Below are 21,530 nucleotides of genomic sequence, written 5' to 3'. Positions count from 1 at the left end.
GTGAAGTCGGTCCATTCACAAGAATATTACAACAGAAAACATGAATGTGTAATTGTGCTTTTGATTTGTTTCATATTTCGCGTTACTTCATCTTTGTTTCAGTGGTTCTTGTTAAAAGGATGGACCTGTTTACATTCAAACTCGCTTCACTGCAGGTTCCTGAACGGCCATGGACTGTACAAGAACTCACAGCAGGATCGGTGTCATTCCTGCCTGGCTGGAGAGCCGTGGCTTGCCAGAGGAGTCGCTCCAAGCCGCGGTTAAGGGGCTGGGGACCGAGATCCTCAGAGGGCTCTGTGCTCACGCCAAGCCCACTCTGGCAAGGGTTCGACTCTGTTCTTTGTCCACACAAACATTTCCTCTCACCATGTACGTCAAGCTCTGTTGTTTTATGGAGTCGTTTATTGACCGGAAAGGTTCAGAACAGCCCGTTGTACGAGGATGTGAAAATGACTCCGAGATGGTAGGACGTATTGAAATCTTGCAAGTAAAGGTTGAAGACGAGTTCCTGGTTGGTCCCAAAGAGGAAGGAAGTTACACGGAGGATTGTAAGTTGTCACTTATGCAAGCACTACATTATGAACGCTACATAATATACATAAGGAACTTTGATACAGGAGGAGGCTAGTTGGCCAATTGTGCTTGAGCTATGTTAACACCACAAAAAAACAATGTAACTGTTCATTTTCTTAATTGAATTGGGTGAATATCAGGAGTGGGGATAAGAGTAAAGTGGGCAGAGAGACATATCCAGGATATCATCTTATACATAAAGCTCGTTCTCACCACTTCCGGACACACTGACTCACTGATATCAATGTTCATAGCTTTCTAAGTGGTCTAGAATGCTGGGATTTTTCATACTGATGCAACTCCAAGACAATGTCCCAAGAAAAAAAGGCATAACTATCGGAAAATATACGTAAACTAAATTATCCGCAGTGCCTGGTGTTGGCTTAGTGGTTAGTATGGCTGGCTTGGGATCTTAGCCTGTCATCCTTCTGAGGTTGGTGAAATGAGTACCAGTGTACTGGTATAGGGGCACAGCATCAGCGGCATCGTCGCACCCCAACAAAATGATAGCTACCCAGCAGCCAACCTGCCATATGCAAGAAGAATAAGGTGATTAAAATAAATGGAACTTATGCTCAAACTGGTTGTTCGGCAATGCTAATCATGCGCCTCTTCCGACTAATTTCACAACTTTCCGTATAGTATATGCACTAAAAATAGGGACAATGCTCTTGCGCTCACCTGGTAGAACCAGGGAACCGCTGGTAGGGGTGGATGGCCGAGGAAATAAATAAATTTGTGAAAGCAGCATGCATAGATAATGTCTACCAAGCAACATCTAAATCGGGTGAATACTTTTCGAGAAGAAGTTAAAAGTAGCGATCCCAGAATCGTAATGACCTTTGACCTTTAAATTGACCTTCTTAGTATGCAAGTTTTTTTTGATGGGATTTGCAAGGCATCAGGAGGCCTCGGTCCTCCGACGTTCTACGAAGTTTGGGGAAAATGTGGTCAAGTTTCATTAAAATCGTGGGTGTAGTTTCGGAAAAGACGATCCGAGTGTTTACATACTGACTGACTGACTGACTGACGGATACCGCACGATGCTAATACCTCACCTAAACTATGTTCCAGGTGAGCGAAAAATGGCTATAGTTAAAAACCTTTAATTAAGCAGCTCATTCTAATCACTAAATCTTGATTTACTCGTGTTATTTAGCTGTTTGAAGAATGCAAGCGCAATCCACTTCATTGTTGTATCCACGCGGGTTCGTTCCGGTGGTTCACTGAACGCGACTGTCACGGCTAGCTGGGTCGGCTGTCCAGGTAAGATTACAGTTCTTCCATACCAGTGGTACCATCAAATCGGCCGGCATTACGCTAATTGGTATTGATCTCAAATCGATGGACGAGCAATCCGGGAGATGCGTGCTGGCGTCTAGACAGACGGCGTTCATTTCCGCAGCCATTTAACCCTCAACGGGCTTCCCTTAATTACCAGCGAATGATCATAGAGATCCAAATTCACCCCAAGACCAAGTGTATTTAATGGCAAACAGAATGGTCATGGGGAGGGAATATCCAAGAAGTAACAACAATAATCACAAGAAAACCCCTTACCCACTATCGAACGCTCGCACCCACTGACCAAGGAACGAACGGGAGTCTTAATTACCTCTGCCACCGAAGGTGGGTGGAGATTTTGTTTTCACCCTTGTCAGCCCATCTGTCTGTGAACAGGATATCTCAAAAAGTTGGATGAAATTTGGTGTACAGGTTCGGTATGTCACAAGGAAGAATTGATTCAATTTTGGTGAAGATCCGAATCCGGAAATGAGAATAAAAAATATATTATTCAAGTGATTCTTCACCATTGAAAGATGGGGCTAAAAACGATGTATAGCACGATATCTCAAAAATTGTGGACGAGTTATAAAAACTTGATGGATGGTTTGGGGAGTTCCGGCCTATCATTGGGATACATAACCTGAACTGTTCAGCCTGGTAGAGGTATGCGCTTTACCGAGTGTCGTTCTCATCATCTATGCCTCAATGGGCCGAATCACACCACAGTAGAGTAGAGCATTCACAGGACAAGAATACCGGTAAACCAGGCAGGATGCTTCCACAGCTCAGGCTTGCTCGGGCAGGGACAAACTGCTGCCGCGTTCCGTCACTCCAGGCCCCGTGAGGAGAGGACGGGGCTCTGGCTTAACGTGAGCAGTGGAAAAAGTGCAGGTACCCCCGTGCCGATTTCTGCATGACCACTCCACTCTGTCGTCGACCTCGCCTCTTATTTGCCTTGGACACGTGCATCACTGATGGCGCGCAGTGCTCCTCTCTCACTCACCATTGGCGAAGGAGCCTGTCGATGGTTGGAGGACCCTCCTCCCACCTTCCGATGCTTGTTGCAGAATGCTGGAGAGGGACAGTGTTATGCCATGACATTTCCTGCCCAGTAAGGGCCAAGCAAAATATTTAGAGAGACATAAAGACAGATTTATAAAAGGCAGAACATTAAAAAGGGGTTCAAAGGAATGGTGATTTTTAGACACAAAACACCAGGAGGGTAGGTACACGTCTACCTATTACATATAGAGATGCACATCTAATATCACAATTGATTACTTTTTGCCTGGTGTTGGCTTAATGCTTAGGGTGGGGGTTTTGGGATCCTAGGATCCTGAGTTCAAATCCCATTCAGCTGTTGAATTAATACCAGGTTGGCTTAACTCGGCCTGTCATCCTTACAAGGTCGGCAAAATGAGTGCCAGCTTGCTGGTATCCTGTGTCAGAGTGGCGACCCATCCAGTATTGTATCCAATAGCCAAGGAGACTGCTTAGGCAGCACCAACTCTCTGCACAGAGTATGGTCCCAATGGATGGATGTAATTAATTACTTTACACTTATTCTGTTACACGTACTAAGGACTTAACCAAACTATATGAAGCAATGTTAAGGCCCTGTCACACCTTGACGTTTTAGCCAGCGTATGGCAAGGTCTCAAAATGTATGTAAAATGCTGGCGTTCGCTGAACTATTGATGTTTTTTTAAGTTTTGGGCATATAATAACGTGTTGGACGAATGCATAACGTATTAGTAACGTACACAGAACGTTTTAATCACATATAGATAACTTGTACCAACGAATGCTGAGCGTGTTGTCGGCGTTCACAACCTATGCCCAACGATAGTCCAACTTATGCATAGCGCGGTAGCGTATCGCCGACGATCAGGTGGCGTAGGCTATTCATAGGCTGCGGCTCGACGATTCAAATCATAACCGCACTAGACATCGAAGTGTGAAGCCGCTGTGTCACACCTTGACATGTGCGCCAGCGTATGCCGACGTATGAAAAATTTGCCGAACCAAGCTGCCACACGTCGAATGCGTTATGGGTAAGTTTTGTATACGTTAATAGCACGCTGGCATACGTCGTCGTACGTCGAGAAATTTTCAGCATGTTGAAAATTTCTCGACGTATGACACACGTTCCGCATACGCTGGCATAAGTTGTAGGCACGCTACGCGATCGTTGACACACGTCGACACACGTTACTTGTACGTTACTCATAAGTCGAAACGCGTCAATGTAATGGTTAGCGTCAGTGTTCCAGACTCCCTGGTTTTTTTTTATTTTATTTTTTTTCTTCGGTATGACGGTGATGTTGACACTTCGATTTCTAGTGCAGTTATGATTTAAATCGTTGAGCGGCAGCCTATTAATTATATTATATTATAACCGCACTAGAAATTGAAGTGTTAACATCACCGTCATACCGAAGAAAAAAAAAAAAAAAAAAAAACAGCGAGTCTGGAACACTGACGCTAACCATTACATTGACGCGTTTCAATACAAGTAACGTGTGTCGACGTATGTCAACGATTGCGTAACGTGACGACAACATGTTACTCATAGGTTATAAATAAGTTTCGGGTACGCTAAACATTACCTCGACGTGTTTTGACTTTTGAGTAACTTACAAGTAACGTGTGTCGACGTGTGTCAACGATCGCGTAACGTGCCTACAACTTATGGCCAGCATTATGCGGAACGTGTGAGTCATACGCTGGCATACGTCGGGAAATTTCAAGCATGGAAACTTTGTCTAACACCTTGGCGTACTACGACGTATGCCAGCATACTACGACGTATGCCAGCGTGCTCTTAACGTATACAAACTTACCCATAACGTATTTGACGTGTGCCAGCGTTTTAGCCAAATTTTGCATACGTCAGGCATACGCTGGCTAAATCGTCAAGGTGTGACAGGGCCTTTATCCCTGAGGAATAATTTCCTCAACATAAAAACCATACCTTTATTCTTCAGACTCTCCTGAGTACATCCAGAAAGGGGGGTGGGGGGTGGGGGAGCAGTGTGGGACCTGACTCCACTTACCAACAATACAACTCCCTACTCCAGCTGAAAACCCACATGCAAAAATTCAAAAACGATGTCCATCCCTAGTCTAATGTGTCATTCAGATAGCGCTACACATCCACTCACTAATACAATAACTTGTACCGCTATATTCAGATGTAATTCATAAATAAAAATGTGTGGTTGGGGTGAGTGTACAAGTAGGGCTTCCTCTTCCTCCTCGCAGAGTTTATGGAGTTTCTTCCGTCCCCTATCTGATATCAGATCCCTACCCCCAATGCTGTCTATCAGGGCCCTGGATTCTGGCACTACAATTGTCCTCAGTGATCACAGGGCCTCTCAGCATGCGGTGCTTCCCCATGACCCAAATGGCCTCTCTACTGCTGGAGTTTTTCATCAAGTGTCCATGTGGCCTTCAAACAGGGTCTTCGTTCTATGTGGCCCACAGTGATACAAGTAATGGTTATTGTGGCCCAATAAACAAGAAAGAAACTTGGCCCACTTAGCCATCATATGAGTGGAGTCTTCTGGCCTTTATGGCCCACAGCAAAAATGACGCAGCAAGAATGGGAACATGGCAGGTATATGCATGGCTGACAAGATGGCATGTTGCAGTTTGCATGGGTCGACAGGTGGCATGGCCGATGATGGAAGGTCAAGTGATTGGCCGGCAGATGGAATGAGCTGGCAGATGTCATGAGCCAGCGGCAGATGTTCCTGTCGGCAGATGGTATCGTTGGTGGCAGGAGCGTGTGGTGGCACGTTGTAGGACATCCAACTTTGACCCTAACCTATCCCACTCCTAACTGCCCTGTGAGTCCCTCCAACCTAATCTCTGGTTCCTGCCCCTCGAAATCCCTCCAAGCTAATCTACCCCTCGCAGGCCCTCCAATCCCATTAAGCTAAGCTATCTCGTGGGAGGATATCAAGGCACGTGCAGTGACTCTGAACGATGAGGTGGGGTGGCCTCACATAGCTTGCTGGCAGAGTCGCCCAATTGGGAGGACGAGGGCATGCCTACCCCTACTCTAACAATTTTAGATGCATTGGTTCCTCACACAACTACCCTACTCCATTTATCTCCAGAAAACGCAGACATCAAAAGTGGTGTAAAGGGGGGAGCATATCAAACTGACCTCACAGTTTTAAAACACATTTCTCCTTTCTCATTAACCCCCCTCTTCTGTGTTTCTATGTAACCAATTTACCTGCTGTCCCACACGCTGGTGCTCTCACAGGTTTGGGCCTCCCCCTCAATTTTATTCTGCACAATTTAATGGCTGGGCAGTGGCTCCCTCTGTAAGTCTTCACACACTTTCCAAATGCAGGACCCCCAGGCCGCTGGGGCTACCTCTGAGTTCACCTTGTGCTCCGGGCGAATTCTGGGGAGCCTTTGCTGGCTTCCACAAGTGTCCTCTCTGGCACATTGCACCTCAGATCATCTCTCCGGGTACCCGGGCCCACCTCAACAAAATCTGGAGCGCCCCTCTGTGTCCTTTGGCCTGCTCCGAGCCGGTGTGCATCCAGCGCCCAGGGTGCCCTTCACCAAATACCTCCACCCAATGAGCCACTACCATCCCATCAATTTTACTTGTGCAGCAAATAAAATGAACTTTGCTACAGCCAGCACCAACACCGGAACGGCATCCCGTTCCAAAACAGCTGAATCCCCTCTATCTACCTCTCCTAAACGAGCATTCCCTCTTCCCAGGGAGTATGCTTCCTCTTCATCATTTACACCCTCTTCACACAACACACTCAATCAAGTGATCCATTAAAAATTTAGGTCCATGCACCTCATTCACATTCACTTCATAACTCATTCCTCACTCCTTCTTAATCTCATCTGGATGGGAAGATGAAGAAGGGGGAAGACATCTCGTGTATCAAGCATCGTGTTGGCTTTACAGTGAAGTTGGCTGGCTTAAGATCTTAGAGTCTTGAGTTTGAGCCCCTGGTGGGCCGTTGAAGTAACACCATGTGGGATGACAGCCTGTCATACTTCCGAGGTCAGCAAAATGAATACCAGCTTACTGGTAACAGGGGCACTGCATCAGCAGCACAGCTGCACTTCCACATAATTACGTAACCAGCAGCCACAGGTTGCATATGAAAGAACAACATCAAATTTCTCAGTCTTCCAATTAAAAAGAAATATCTCATACGTCAATTTAAATCGTCATCGATGAAATCCCTCAAATCCTATCGATCGTCTTCGTCAACCTGCCTGCTTCTGTCTCTGCCTACATTTAAACTGCAGGGCCCCATGGATTCCTCACGGAAAACCCAGCCTCGGTCTCTACGCCCAACACACGTTCTGCGGAACATCCGCGGGATCCCTAACTGAGAACCCACAGCCGCGGTCGCCACGCCCACTTCGTCCATGCACTCTGCGCAAGCACAGCCCGCCATATGCCCTGCACGGTCCTTTGTGCATGCCTGGTTCCCCACGTGACCCATCCCTGCACGTTTTGGTGCCCCAACCCTTCTGCCAATGCTCATAGGGGTCTTGCAAATTTTCCTTTGTCTGGACCCTCTTTTTGTTGGGCTCACGTGGGATTTGTCTTCCTCCACAATTCTCCCCCTTTAGCATTCCCCCTTTCTCCTCGTCTATTCTACGCCCTTTGCACAAAGACGCCACACATTCCTCACTCACCATGTATGTGCACTCACTCGCCCTCTCCCACACCCATGCCACTATTCACATGCCTCACAGTTTCGACCTCACAGTGTGATAGCTCACCGTATGCCAAAGCAGCTTCCCCATTGCACAGATCATAAGAAAACTTTTTTAAGCCTTCTTCTATATCTCTGCCAGAAATTCCCTGAAACTGCTGAATTGATTGATGCAAAACTTTAAATTTATGATTGATTTTCCATGGGAAACATCTGTTAACAATGATATCATCAGTCACATGGTGTGGCAGGTGTAATTAAACATAAGAAAACCTTTAAAGAATTTCTTCTCTGAAACTACTTAACCGATTGATTCAAACCTTTACATATGTGATCGATGGCACGTTGGAAATATAATTTCAAAACAATGACGTCATTGGTCATGTTGTCTGGCGGCTATATTGGATCAAAGGAAACCTTTAAAATTCATTTTCACTGAAACTGCTAACTGATCAATGCGGAACTTAAAATATATGATTGACTACTCTTTTTTTAATACATATATTTTTAATACATGGTCAAGGCTCATGAAAGACAGGACACAGAGCAGATCAAGACACAACATAACAAAGGGAACATAAAGGGGAAACGCCAACAGCATGGCAGAGGGAGAAAGTCGATGGACAAACGAGGGATGCGGGTAACGATGAGGGATAGGAGAGAACCTATGGAAACATTTTTGTTAAAAGAAGCTGATCTGAAACACAATATGGCTGCCAGTGACATCATAATACAGATAGTGCGCAATATATTGAAAAATTTGAATTATAGACACATTGAAGTTGCAACGTATCAAATAGGGCAAACGTTGACACAACATGAAGTGACGTCATCATGCCGGAAGTGGCCGATGTCTTGAAAACTAAAGCTCGTAGACAGCATGGAGTTGCATTACTGTGAACATCGTGTCAATACAACTTGACCTAAATTGTGTATTCTAAATTCAGCTCTTATTTTTACCCTGATGCATCCGTCACTCCACTTTTTGGCAACCACACAAGTGAGCTACAGAATCGTTGGTCCTCCATTTCTTCACACATTTAAGTCATTGATCGCATTCACACACTTACGCACACCACAAAACTTGGACTCGATAGAGTCGCCGCTATCATACAATGATTGGCTCGCTAGTTATGGCACCTTCAACAAACTTTCCCTTCATTGCAAGTGCTGCTCATGACATGTAGTACCACTTTTTCCCCACCCCAGAAATTCCACTGGCATGTTTGATAAAATAATAATCTCACAAGAAAAAGACATCTGATAAAGTAATTGCATCAGAAGATTGATTTCATTTATTTTTTGCAAATTCTAAAAGGGCAAATTCAAAGCTTCATTACCCACCGAGGCTGAGAACTGACTTGGTATTTGTGTTTGAATGATCTTCACAGGGAGACAAGTGGAGCTCATCAGGAAGTCCCCATACCCTTCAGCTTCTCAAAGTTTCACTCCTGAGACTCCGTTGAAGAGCATCCAACCAGTTTCTACTGATAAAAAGTACAAATGCACCGTTTGTTCTTACAGTTCTCGTCGTAAATGGGTATTCACAAGACACACTCGGGTCCACACGGGGGAGAAACCATATACCTGCAGGGTTTGTGGTAAGGGATTCACATCATCATCGCGCTGTTTGGTACACATGCAAATTCATTCAGGAGAGTATCCATACACGTGCACAGTGTGTGGTAAGGGATTTCTTGAGTCGTCACCCTGTCAGAGACACATGCGAATTCATTCAGGTGAGCGTCCATACATGTGCACCATCTGTGGCAAGGCATTCCTTGAGTCAACACCCTATCAGAGACACATGCGAGTCCATTCGGGTGAACGTCCATACATATGTTGTGTGTGCGGCAAGGGATTTGTTACATCCTACAGTTATAGCAGACATTACCGAATTCACACAAGAAGGCAGAATGGACCAAAAGCCTGAAATGAAAGAATCAACGTGTGAAAGAATTGCTTCAAATAAAAGTTTATCAAGGGAATGATTTGAGACTATTGAGATAAACGCCGAATATAACCTCCTCTGTTCCCGGTCCACTTACCAACTTCGAAATAAAACAATGCTGTGTTCTCACCAAACATTGGGCTTGAAACGTTAAAAAATGTATCCAAGAAAGAAAAAACTCCAGACATGACTCGCGGAGCTCAACACGTGATGAAATCGCAAAAACTAATAGAAGAAAACGACCTCAAAAATAGACATCATGTCGACCAATCGCAAAAAAGCTCCGCACACGAATCATCCATCATGCACGAGAAATATAATCATTGCTTGAACATAAATTCCTGGAAGTGAAGCAAAAGGATTCAATTTAAACTGATGTGGAATTATGGATGAACCTCTTGCTCAACAGTCTTCCTTGAAAACTGAAAACAAAAAATATTGTCATATATCGATTTTTATGAAGGCATTCAAGAGTGTAATCATACTTGTGGATCAGTTTGCATGGGCCTATACAACATTGATGCATATATAATGTATAGAATGGAACTATGAAGCACAACCTTTATTGAACATCGTTCAGAAGGAACAATCTAAATCCCACATGTTAAAATGTAATGATAATTAATGTATCCTCTAATGAGCTCATCTCTCCCCTCTACTGTTCCACTTATCTATTGATGAAGTAAAATGGCGATTGATCAAGCACATGTGTGTATATATATATATATATATATATATATATATATATATATATATATATATATATATATATATATATATATATATATATATATATATATATTATCTCCAAAAAAATTAACAATGATCACACACCTGCTCTGCATGTACGATCTTAAACTACACCAAAAGTGAAACATTATTCTGATTATCAATATGAAGTTTGTGGACCAAATGCACAATAATGCCTGCAAAGAAAAAAACATAAACAATCAAAGTAGACTTAAGTACACCAATACCACCAGCTCCAACACTGCTGTCATTTTTGCTGTTGTGGAGGCTGGTGAAACGAGCACGGAGGATGTAGTTGTTGATGGCAATTCATTGGTAGATTAGTGCTTGTGAGTCTAAGATAGCGGCAGCAGGTAGCTCACCATTGCTCAAAGTGAGGATTTGAGATTCTTAGTCTGTGAGTATCGAGCTGTTTTTACAGATTTTCTAATGACAATAGTTCGTCATCACAGACCATACTACAAAGGAGCCTGTATTCTTAAAGCTAACAGCTCGGTTATTAGGCAGTCTAATTTGCCGTCCTCATCGTCAGTGGTAATTCGAAAGAAGGATGGGACAAAATCGCATGATTGTTGATTTATGGGAGCTTAATATGATTACTGTATTTGATCCGGACCCAATAATGATCATGACCTCTTCCAGAAGCTCAGTCAGGATAAGTATTTTCCAAAGATCCAACCTGAGTAAGGGATATTGGCAGATACTGTTGGTTGAGGTAGATGTGCAGGAGGTACTGTGGAGCGAAATTGCAATGAAGGTGAAAAGGATGACAATCGAATTCGGTTTTTTTTCCAAATTATATAATTTTTACGTTTTAAATGTTATACTATTTATTGTATAAAAGTAAAAGTTGTCAAGAAATGAAGGATTCCTCTTTTTTTTGTTTATGGCCTCCACTGATGAAGTCATGGCAGGCATTATGTTTTCGGGTTGTTTGTCCGTCCGTCTGTGATATGTTTTCGTTATCATGATATCGAAACAATGGCTGAGAGGATCGAAGTCAAACTCGGTACAAGTATCTATCATGATGCAAATATGAACTGTTTAGATCATTGGTCCCCAACTTGCGGCCCGCGGAGCCCTATACTGCGGCCCGCGAGGACTTTCCAATCAAAACACATTTCCATGTAGCAATTTTAAAGGGGTTTACACAATGCCACTGCCAGCTTGCGCCGTGACCTGAAAAGCCTTCCACAATGCCGCTGCCGGCCACTGCCGCTTACCGCCGGGAGGAATCAAATCAATTTGCATCGATAAAATGCATCAATTTTTTTCTGGCTCCCAACATCTTTGGGAGTAGTGAATGCGGCCCGTGGGATCAAAAGGTTGGGGACCACTGGTTTAGATTTTGGGATGAAGAGGTCAAAGGGCACGGGTCCCATTAGGTAAAAGTTCCGTTACCGCGCTAACTTGTGAACCAGTGATGGAATTTTGACCAAACTTGATATAAATATATATTACGATGCGAAGATGAATTAATTCGATTTCAGCATTAAAAAGTCAAAGGTCAGAAGTCATGTCAGATATAAATGTGATGCTTGAGAACAGCTGAAGGGATGCAAATCAAACTCAGTACAAGTATGTATAATGATAGAAAGATGAACTGCAAAGTATTTTCACAACATTCAGTCAAAAAACAGAAGTATTTGCATTTAGAATGCAGATAAAATATGGCTTCACATGTGTCAGAAGGGAGGCCTCAGTGTGTCATGTGCAAGGAAATGCTTTGTATGGAGGCCCTGAAACTATCAAAACAGCAACATCGAACAAGTAAATGGGAACTTGGGGAAGCCCATCCTCATGTCATGCGCTCACCCATGTCCATTGACGATCTCTTCTACAACTGCCGATTCTTTCCTATTCGTTCCCATTCTGTTCCTCTCCACGCCATTGTTACTCATTTATATTGCTTCTCCTTTCTTCCTTGTGTATATCCATCCCCATTTCCGATGTTGTTGTTGTTGTTCATCTTTCAGCTGCTCCCGTTAGGGGTCGCCACAGCGGATCATCCGCATACTGATTTGGCACAGGTTTTACACCGGATGCCCTTCCTGACGCAACCCTGGTCGCCTCTTACGACACAGGGATCAGGATTTGGGTTTCGCCATGATTCTGGGCTGCTCTACACCCTGCCCAGTGCAGAGCCCCCGTCCTTAAGCGATCCTCCAACCCAAGCCTCCGAGTCGCCGGATTACAGGCGCACGCCACTACGCCCGGTCCCCATTTCCGATACCATTTGGAAATCCACAAACCTGCCGCCGTTTGTCATTTTGCACCGACATGAGTCGATGCTCTTGTACAAGTAAGAAGTACGCATTGAGTTGGTTAGACCGAGGGCCAAGCTCCTGTTTTGTTTAGTTTCGTTACCCACTTCGTGTACCTACCTGTATTTATAATATGTTGTGTGAAAATATTATAGAAATCATATCTGAAACTTGTCAAGCACAAAACTTGCACATTTTTTCAAAATATGGAAAAAACACCCGAAATTGTGACACTTTTCTTATAAACATCGTCAAATTGCAGCGCTTTTGACATACAGCACCACGCTCAACAACCAATCACTCACTTCGTTTCAGGCAAGTTGTAAACTCACTAGCTGTCATGGCGGCGTACATGTCGTCTGATGCTAGTGCTGCCGAAGATTCTGAAGGCAGTTCTTGGGGGTTCTGTTTTATGCATGTCATCAACACCCACAGCAAAGTAATTCCATTTAGTGAGAAAAACATTAAGAAATTTCAGGAATGTGCTGCAAAGTGGATTGATGTGGAAGGAAGCCCCGAAAGTAAGGTCGCTGTCAAGGCGCTACAAGTACACCACAGCCAGCACAGGCTCGGTGTGGGGATTGCAGCTGCTGTAGCCACCGATGCCGTGCCCGGTGATGATCATGATGATGATGATGAATGTGACAGATCTAGAAGGTAGGATCTCCTTTGTACCGTTAACTAATTTTTGACAGAATGGTGAAAATCAATACCCAGTGATACTATACTATAGAATCTAACTGTCATGAATCTGACTGGATGTTCTGCTCGAAATTCTGCTATCACTTAGTATCAGTATCATCCTTCGAAGTTCAATCATAAACTGACCGTGACATGTGTCAATGATCCTAAATGAAATCTAGACTAGTATGGTGTCTGGACTAACTTAAAATTCTAAACATGAATCACAACACTACCATTGTTTTCATCTGCAGTTTCTATGTATTCTATTAAATCAACGATGTGGTGGAAAACCTGCTATAGCAGTGCGGCTACACTGGGGTTGTTTGCGGTCGCAGTGGAATGCCAACCGAAAAATGTTAATGCATAGTGGCTGTACATTGATAATTATTATTGAACTTCAATGTAAAGTATACCGTGCTGCTGGCATAATTTTGTAGTGAGCTTCTGCTGCCTACAACAAACACGAGCAAAGTTACGACTTGTACGCCAGCGACACGGTAGTCCGTGGTTCCACCAAGATAGTGTGTACAGTTTTTTTAATGACATTTTTAGTAGTCCTTCAGAATATTTTTCTATTGGTGTAAATTTAAGAGAAAAAACGAATCTCAGGATTAATCACCTAGCCACTGTAGTCTGTATGCAATGAATAATTTGATACGATTCATACTATCAATCGTTGTGTCATTAATTTATGTGAAGATTCATGCATGTCCCCTCTAGTTTTTTCAATTCACAAAAAAAAACAGATGAGCATGGCATATGCAAATTACATGCAAATTGCAAAGAAAAATGTTTACTAAATTGGACTTTCCAGTAATGTTTGTGACCTGTTCTGCCTTCGTGAACCAAGCATAGTGGCAACCTTAATATATTGACCTGGAGGTTTTTTCTCTCTCTCTCTCTCCCCCTCTCTCTCTCACTTTCTTTTGTCTTTGTGACTGAGTATGACCCCTCTATGTGAAATTCTTAGAACAGTTTCTCTTGCTGAGGATCATGAATTAACATATGCATACCTGGATTGGATTCTTTTAAAATGGGTGTTCCATGATTTTTTTTTTTTCCTTTCATGTGTGCATCTGTGTGCCTTCTTGAAATAGCATATGGAAATTTATGCCGGTGTAATTCAGTATGATTCTCCAAATAAATGTGCTCATAAAAAATATACATGTTAATTTTACACACTTTTGCAAAAAAAATGGTGTAAACAGCAGATTACCACTTTATCTTCTTCTTAGTAATCTACACTCTTGCTCATTTCCCATCCTAACTACCTAATAAAATATAGTGATGAGTGTATATCATTGCTTGAATGTTATTTTTTAAACATATAGAAAGAAGTAACTACTCCTTTACAAATTCATTATTTTTTCTCTCTTATCAGGAGGCAGCATTGTACTCCAGGGTATCATGCCGAGTGCTATCGCCACTTTTGTAACATTACCACAATCAATCGAGCAATAGCCAGATGCAGAAGGAAGAAAGGTAATGCGAATGAAAGCTAGTAATATTAAATCTTGTTTATTTTGTTTTTATTTATCTGAGAGGAATGTTTTGAACTACATAAGAAAGAGAAAACCATGATAAATAATTGAATGATTTATCTGGAAAATAATCACAGTTTGAACTTAAAATATTGTCATTCATTACATTAAACAGGTTCTTATAAGGTTTAGCTCAGGTCAACATTCCAGTGTGCTTTTATCCTTGTATTGCACATGATTATTGCAATGTTCTGCAGCAATGGAAGTAAATTAAGCCTTGAAAGTTGATGCAAACAATTCCTACAGGTGTCCCAACTTTTGTTGATTAATTACAAACCATTTGTCTGTTTGTAATTAATTAATAAAAGTAGTGTTGGAACAAGCTTCTTACGACTTGTACGCCAGCGGCACGGTAGTCCGTGGTTCCACCAAGATAGTGTGTACAGTTTTTTTTTTTTAATGACATTTTTAGGAGTCCTTCAGAATATTTTTCTATTGGTGTAAATTTAAGGGAAAAACCGAATCAATCAACCCTCGAATCAACTGTGGTCCACCTTCGCTTGTGGAAACACGGGCTGCGGTGAACCAGTTGAAACGGAGCAAAGCTCCAGGGATCTGTGGCATCCATGCTGAACTTCTCAAGGCTGGTGGAAATGCTGCACTCGTGTCGTTGCATGCAGTTTTGTGCTCTGCCTGGAACACAGGCATCATCCCAACTGACTGGAAGAGGGGCCTTGTTGTCCCTCTCTGGAAAGGGAAGGGTGATTGCCAAGACTGCAACAACTACCGAGGGGTGACGCTGCTCTCAGTGTCCGGCAAGGTCTTTGCTCGGATAATTATTGATAGGGTTCGCCACCATCTGCTTGAGCACCAGCGTCCAGAGCAGTCAGGCTTTACACCAAAGAGGTCAACGATTGACCGTATCCTTGCCCCTCGTGTCCTCACCGAACGCAGACGAGAGTTTCGGCAGGGGCTGCTTGCAGCCTATGTTGATCTCTGTAAAGCGTTCGATTCAGTGAATCGGGATGTCCTCTGGAGGATTCTTGGTCTTCGTGGGGTGCCACCAAAACTCATCAATCTGATGTCTGAACTCTACTCTGGTACTGAGAGTGCTGTGAAGTGTGGTGGTACCATCTCTGACTTATTTCCAATTGTTACTAGAGTTCGTCAGGGGTGTGTACTGGCCCCCACACTTTTCAGCACTTGTATGGACTGGATTTTAGGGAGGATGTCGGAGAGATCAAGCTGCGGTGCATCGTTTGGGAATGTCAAGATCTCGGACCTTGATTTTGCAGATGATGCAGTCATCTTTGCGGAGACTTTAGACATCCTTTTAGGGGCCCTCGAGGTGCTGAAAGAGGAGTCAGAGCCGCTGGGATTACGGGTTTCTTGGGTCAAAACTAAGATCCAGGCTTTCGGTGACATCTTGGATGCTGCTGTCCTGTCTGTGTCTGTTTGTGGTGAGGATGTTGAGGTCATGGAGAGATTCACTTACCTTGGCAGTGATATTCATGTCTCTGCTGGCTGTGAGTCAGAGGTCAATCGACGTCTGGGTCGGGCCTGGGGAGTCATGGATTCACTGGATCATGGGGTGTGGCGCTGCCGGTACCTGTGCGGGAGGACGAAAATCCGAGTCTTCAGGTCCCTGGTACTTCCAGTCTTGCTCTATGGATGCGAGACTTGGACTCTGACCAAGGATCTGAGATGGAGACTTAATTCCTTTGGTACCAGGTCTCTTCGGAGAATCCTTGGCTATCGCTGGTCGGATTTTGTGTCCAACGAGCGGTTGCTGAGAGAGACTCGGATGAGATTTGTTACCAGCATCGTCCGTGAACGTCAGTTGCGGCTGTATGGACATGTGGCTCGTTTTCCTGACGCTGATCCTGCTCACCAGATTCACCAGCGAGGGAGTCTCATGAGTGGAGGAGGCCAGTGGGCCGACCACATGCCTCGTGGTTGCAGCAGGTTGATCATCATCTCAAGGAGATGGGGATGGGCCTGGCATCTGCCTGGGGGATGGCCAGACGGAGGCCCCTGGAGTACCGGCGAAAAGTGGACGCAGCGATGCGCTGTTCTGGCACATGCTCCCATACCTGACCTGACCTGGAACAAACTGTGTTGCTACACCCTCTGAAGCATTATTTGGACAATATTGCACTGCAGTAAGTAGTAATATTGCGATCATAATGGCGAGAAAAAGACAATTAACAAAGGAAGACAGACAGACCATTATCTATCTATATATTACTAAAACTCTCATCTTGTATGTATGTATGTATTGTTACGGGCCGGGGGTCAGGTGAGTAGACCACTAGGTGGAGGAAGCTGTCTCGGCTCCCACCAGACTCCCCGGAATTGTAGGCCGTCGCACACGGATAATTCCGTGACGCGGCGGGTTGCTTAACCGACCGTGGACGCCAACAACTCAACCGCATGACCTGGGGTCCTCCCGTCTATGGGTTAATCGGGTTTCCTAATTAATCACGTGATTTAATTTCTGGGGAACACGCCCTCGGCCCTCCTTGTCCGAACCGGATCGGATCACTTTTCCGGATCGGATGCAGCCGAGCGACACTGCCAAGGACGTACCGGCTTAAAGGAACGGATCATTTGGAATAAAGTCCCGGCTAATCTAGGATTCGGACCATGCTGGATCAATGGAGGAAAAGACAAAAACGACCAGGGAACATTCCTAATAGCAATTTATTAACAATAGGCGAGGAATAGTATGTGGTACGATAAGATTTATTGGGGTGTGTTGTGCAGAGATAGGGGAGAGAGGTGTGGTGCAGCAAATAAACAAGCAACTTCTAAAAGGGACACAGAGCAGACAACGCGAAAATAATAATAACGATCTTCTGCGGTCTTACTTAAGCAGAGAGGCGCCAGGGCACACGCACTGGATGGAGTGGTATGCGGGACCAGGTAGGCGGGTGGGGTTAATGTCATGTGGGCGGAGACGAGGAGGCGGAGTCCAGGCAGCAGGAGGCGTGTCGTGCAGAGAGACGAGGGCGAGGCCAGAGCGAGAGAGAGAAAGAGAAAGGCGGAGGGACCTCTCCGACCTTTATAGGACTTGCAGCGTGGGGGGAGGGCCACCCCGAAGTGAAACGTCATCACCTGAATCAGCCGCTCCGATTGTTCCCGAGCCCTCACGTGGCCCACTAACTTTTGCCAGAAACCGCCTTACTTCGTTTCCAGCAAGGCCATCCCAGAGAGCGAACATATTTCACACCAACCCCACGACATGACACGAATCGCCCACACAGAAATTGGCACGCAAATCGTCCCGCAAAAACCCCCGGGCCATGCTCTGGCGACCGGCCGAGGGTCCCACATGCCCGCTCGGGCATCCGACCAGCGCCGATCAACGTGCCCGCTCCGCGCGTGCCAACCCAGCCCTCACTGTACAACACTCCCCGGCTTGATCGCAGCTTCGCTGGCCGTAGAGACGAGAAGACGTTCACCCTCCATGGCGAATCCGCTGCTGCCAGCGAGGGCTGAAGGTACATCGTTATTGATAAATCTATGCATGTTTAGCGAGCGGCGTTCGTGTATGCCTTCGAGCACATTCCATACAGTGCGCGTGGTTCGGCCATTACGCACGTGGTCAGCGCTCGCGTTTGCACGACTCTGCTAGCATGTGAGCGGGGCGAACACCAATATGGGTCAAATATTTGGTTGAAAAGGAACGCGGTTCTTTTTACTTCGCACATTCGTATCCCGCCCAACGCGGCGTGGAGTCGCCTTTATCGGCCTCCGTACGTGTTTTGTGCAGCGTGGGCGTCGTGCTGGCTGTGTTTCCTGTGTTGTGAAAAACACCATTCATGCAGCCTCTTAAGAGGTATTCATTTGTATGCCTTTTTAATGCAACCGGCAATCTTCCCCAGATCATCGGAAGCTCGAGTCGATAATCCCGCACTGCTAAGTGCACTGTATGACTCGCTGCACACGTTGGGTTTAGGGCTCGCATGGGAACGAGGACTCTGCGCCGATAATGCCCACGCGTTATCGTTACCTCGCAGCGGTGCTGCACGCGCTGGCCTCCATGAGGGCCCACCTCACAGCGAAGGCGCACCTGGCTCAGATTTACCTCAGGAATAATCAGAAAAAAGAAGAGTAGGGACGAAATGAAAAAAAAATGATGTAAGCAAACCTAGCTATGAGATCATCGCAACGCACGCTCCTGTTATCCCGCTAGACCTTGGTTTTTCAAACCCGGGGACACGACCCCAAGTGGGGTCGCCGAGCAAATTTCGTGGGGTCGCGGGTGTCCGCTTGCAGCGAAAAAAAAATGTCTGTCTATTTTCGATCCGTGTTCGCTTTTACGGGATGTTATATAAACGGTTCGTTCAAAGTATGGGAACCGGCGCAACATGACGCTTGGAATGGGATCCAGCTGATGCGCGGGCTCGCTGAAGGGCGGTTCATTTTGGCGGGAAATTAGTGGTTTGATCCATGGCCTCTCAGACTCTGACTCTATCATTAACGTCTATTCACGTCTCCACGTACGACTCGAGACCTTATTTGTGATGGCAACACCAGCCACCAGCAAATCTCGACCGTTCTTACCAGGATAAATTTCTGGACCTTGGATTTTATTACGTGGTGGATAAAAGTGGGGCACAGAGGCCTCAGTGTGTGATTTGTTTCGAAGTGCTTTCTATGGAGTCTATGAAACAAAATAAGTTGCAGAGGCATTTGCAGAGTGATGAGGCACCATCCAACGCAGAATTGAAGATATGAGTCTGGACGTAACGGCTCAGGTCGTACAGAAGATCAAGGAATCGCCATGGCACGCCATACAGTTGGACGAGTCCACTGATATCGAGTCGTACGTGCAACTCATCGTCTGGGTCCTCTTCATCAAGACTGATAACTTTGTCTATGAGCCTCTGCTCATCAAACCATTGGAGGCCACCACCAAAGGCGAGGACATTTTTGGGAAAGTAGAGCAGTTTTATCGTGACTATGATCTGGACTTTGGAAAGTTGCTCGGTTCTACAACAGACGGCGCGCCAGCAATGTTAGGAGTGCGTTCTGGATTCAAGGCTAAATTGCTTGAGATGGCTCCTCAGACCTCCATGGTACACTGCATGATTCACCGAGAAGCACTCACCTCTCGTACTTTGCCAGATACCTTGTAGAGCGTATTCTCAGAAGTCGTAAAAATGGTGAATCGTATCAAATCGAGCACCCTCAACACGAGGTTATTCAGGGTATTCTGCCAGGAGATGGACGCTGACCATAAGAATTTACTATTCTACACTCAAGTCAGATGGTTATCTTGAGGAAACCTTCTTCTGCGCGTTTACGAGCTCAAAGATGAACTGAAGGAGTTCCTACGCACACAAGGGTAAACGGCATGGGTAGCATTGCTTGAGTCGGACTCTTGGCTGTCAGAACTGTGCTATCTCGTTGACATCTTTGAACGTCTCAATGTCCTCAACCGCTCCCTCCAAGGCAAAGACGCCAACCTCATGATTTTTCACGACAAAATGAGCGGATTTCTGGCGACTCTAAAATTACTGGCAGACAAAGCAGCTGTTAAGCGCTTCAGCCTTTTCCCTCGTCTGGTGGAGCATCTAACGACCTGCCAGTACGATGATACTGAGCTCGACAGTCTTTCTGGGGAGATAGTATGTCACATTCGGTCGCTCATTGAACAGTTTGAGCACCATTTCCCTGAGCTGGATGTGCAGTCCTTTTCTGTGGTTCGGGACCCTTTCACGGCTCCACTGGACTCGATTGCTGATGAAGATGATACAGCACAGGAAGAGCTTGTACAGCTCCAGCAGGATCCAGGATGGCAGGCTCTTGCACGGACGAATTCGTTGTCGCAATTCTGGTGCAAAATGCTACCGTCGTCCCCGACCCTGTCACGGCGCGCCATTAAGGTTCTCATGCCATATCCTTCATCATACTTTTGTGAGCAGTCGTTCTCCACCATGGTGGTGATTAAAACAAAGTACAGAAATCCCCTAGAAATGGAGCATGATATGATCCTGGCATTGTCATCTAGTTCTCCACGAATAGAGAAGTTGGTTTCTGAAAAACAGGCTCATCCTTCTCACTGATATATCTAAATGTCATTTGGACTAAACTTCTGAAACATTCAACTGTACTATTTGGATACTGTCGGCTATTCTCCGTTTACTCGTCTATGAAAACATGACGATGGTGAATAAAGTAAACAGTAAATGTTCTTGTGTCATATGAAATCTTATCTTATATATTATGAATTGGGTTTTGAATCTTTTGGGTCGTGCGATGTAGAGAGGTTCTGAAATTGGGTCGCCACTAAAAAAAGTTTGAAAACCACTGCACTCGACAAAAGGAAAGGGACTATCTACACGTATAATAATGGAATAACTGTCTTGGGACCACTGTCTGTTGGATGCATGCGTTTCCGAGAACCGCAACAGTATGTTCCCGAAATACAGCCAAAACGGTACACGATAGTGGAAAAAAATTTAATGCCACCTTACTCACCATTCTCCTGCGGTGTACAGTATAAAGTTTCGTTCAAATCGGGCAACGAAAAAATTATTAAAAAATCAATTCCCGATTCAGTCAAGTTTTGGTATGACGATTCATAAAGCGCAAGGACAAACCATGGATAATGTGTTTATATACCTTGAGAAACCAGTTGGCTGAACGATGACTCCTGGTGTTAATGCTCAAATTTTCTTCATGTTAAAGTTTGACCACCAAATGATATTAAAATTTTGTGTCATTTGTTTTTCATCAACCGCTGTCACAACGGGAACCAAACGGGTTCACGGGTCGTCTAGTATATTACTAAAATTCTCATATTATATATATATAT

The 21,530-nt window shown here is 44.8% G+C and overlaps 1 protein-coding gene across 1 annotated transcript in view; it reads left to right on the top strand.

Annotated features, from left to right (window-relative positions):
• The window catches only part of LOC147033618 (uncharacterized), a 51,413-nt gene that overhangs the window by 2,880 nt on the left and 27,003 nt on the right, over window positions 1-21,530 (top strand). Inside the window, exons 3-5 of the mRNA XM_085851774.1 lie at window positions 156-548; window positions 8,966-9,071; window positions 14,605-14,705. Coding sequence (XP_085707900.1) covers window positions 170-548; window positions 8,966-9,071; window positions 14,605-14,705 — 586 coding nt within the window. The 5' untranslated portion in view covers window positions 156-169. The remainder of the gene's footprint in view (window positions 1-155; window positions 549-8,965; window positions 9,072-14,604; window positions 14,706-21,530) is intronic.

This window comes from Eptatretus burgeri, chromosome 2 (genome assembly GCF_056783735.1).
Source record: "Eptatretus burgeri isolate ZD-2024b chromosome 2, Ebu_testis_v1, whole genome shotgun sequence".
Lineage (NCBI taxonomy): Eukaryota > Metazoa > Chordata > Myxini > Myxiniformes > Myxinidae > Eptatretus > Eptatretus burgeri.
The sequence above is the reverse complement of the archived record's forward strand: the minus strand, read 5'-3'. Positions and strand labels throughout refer to the sequence as shown.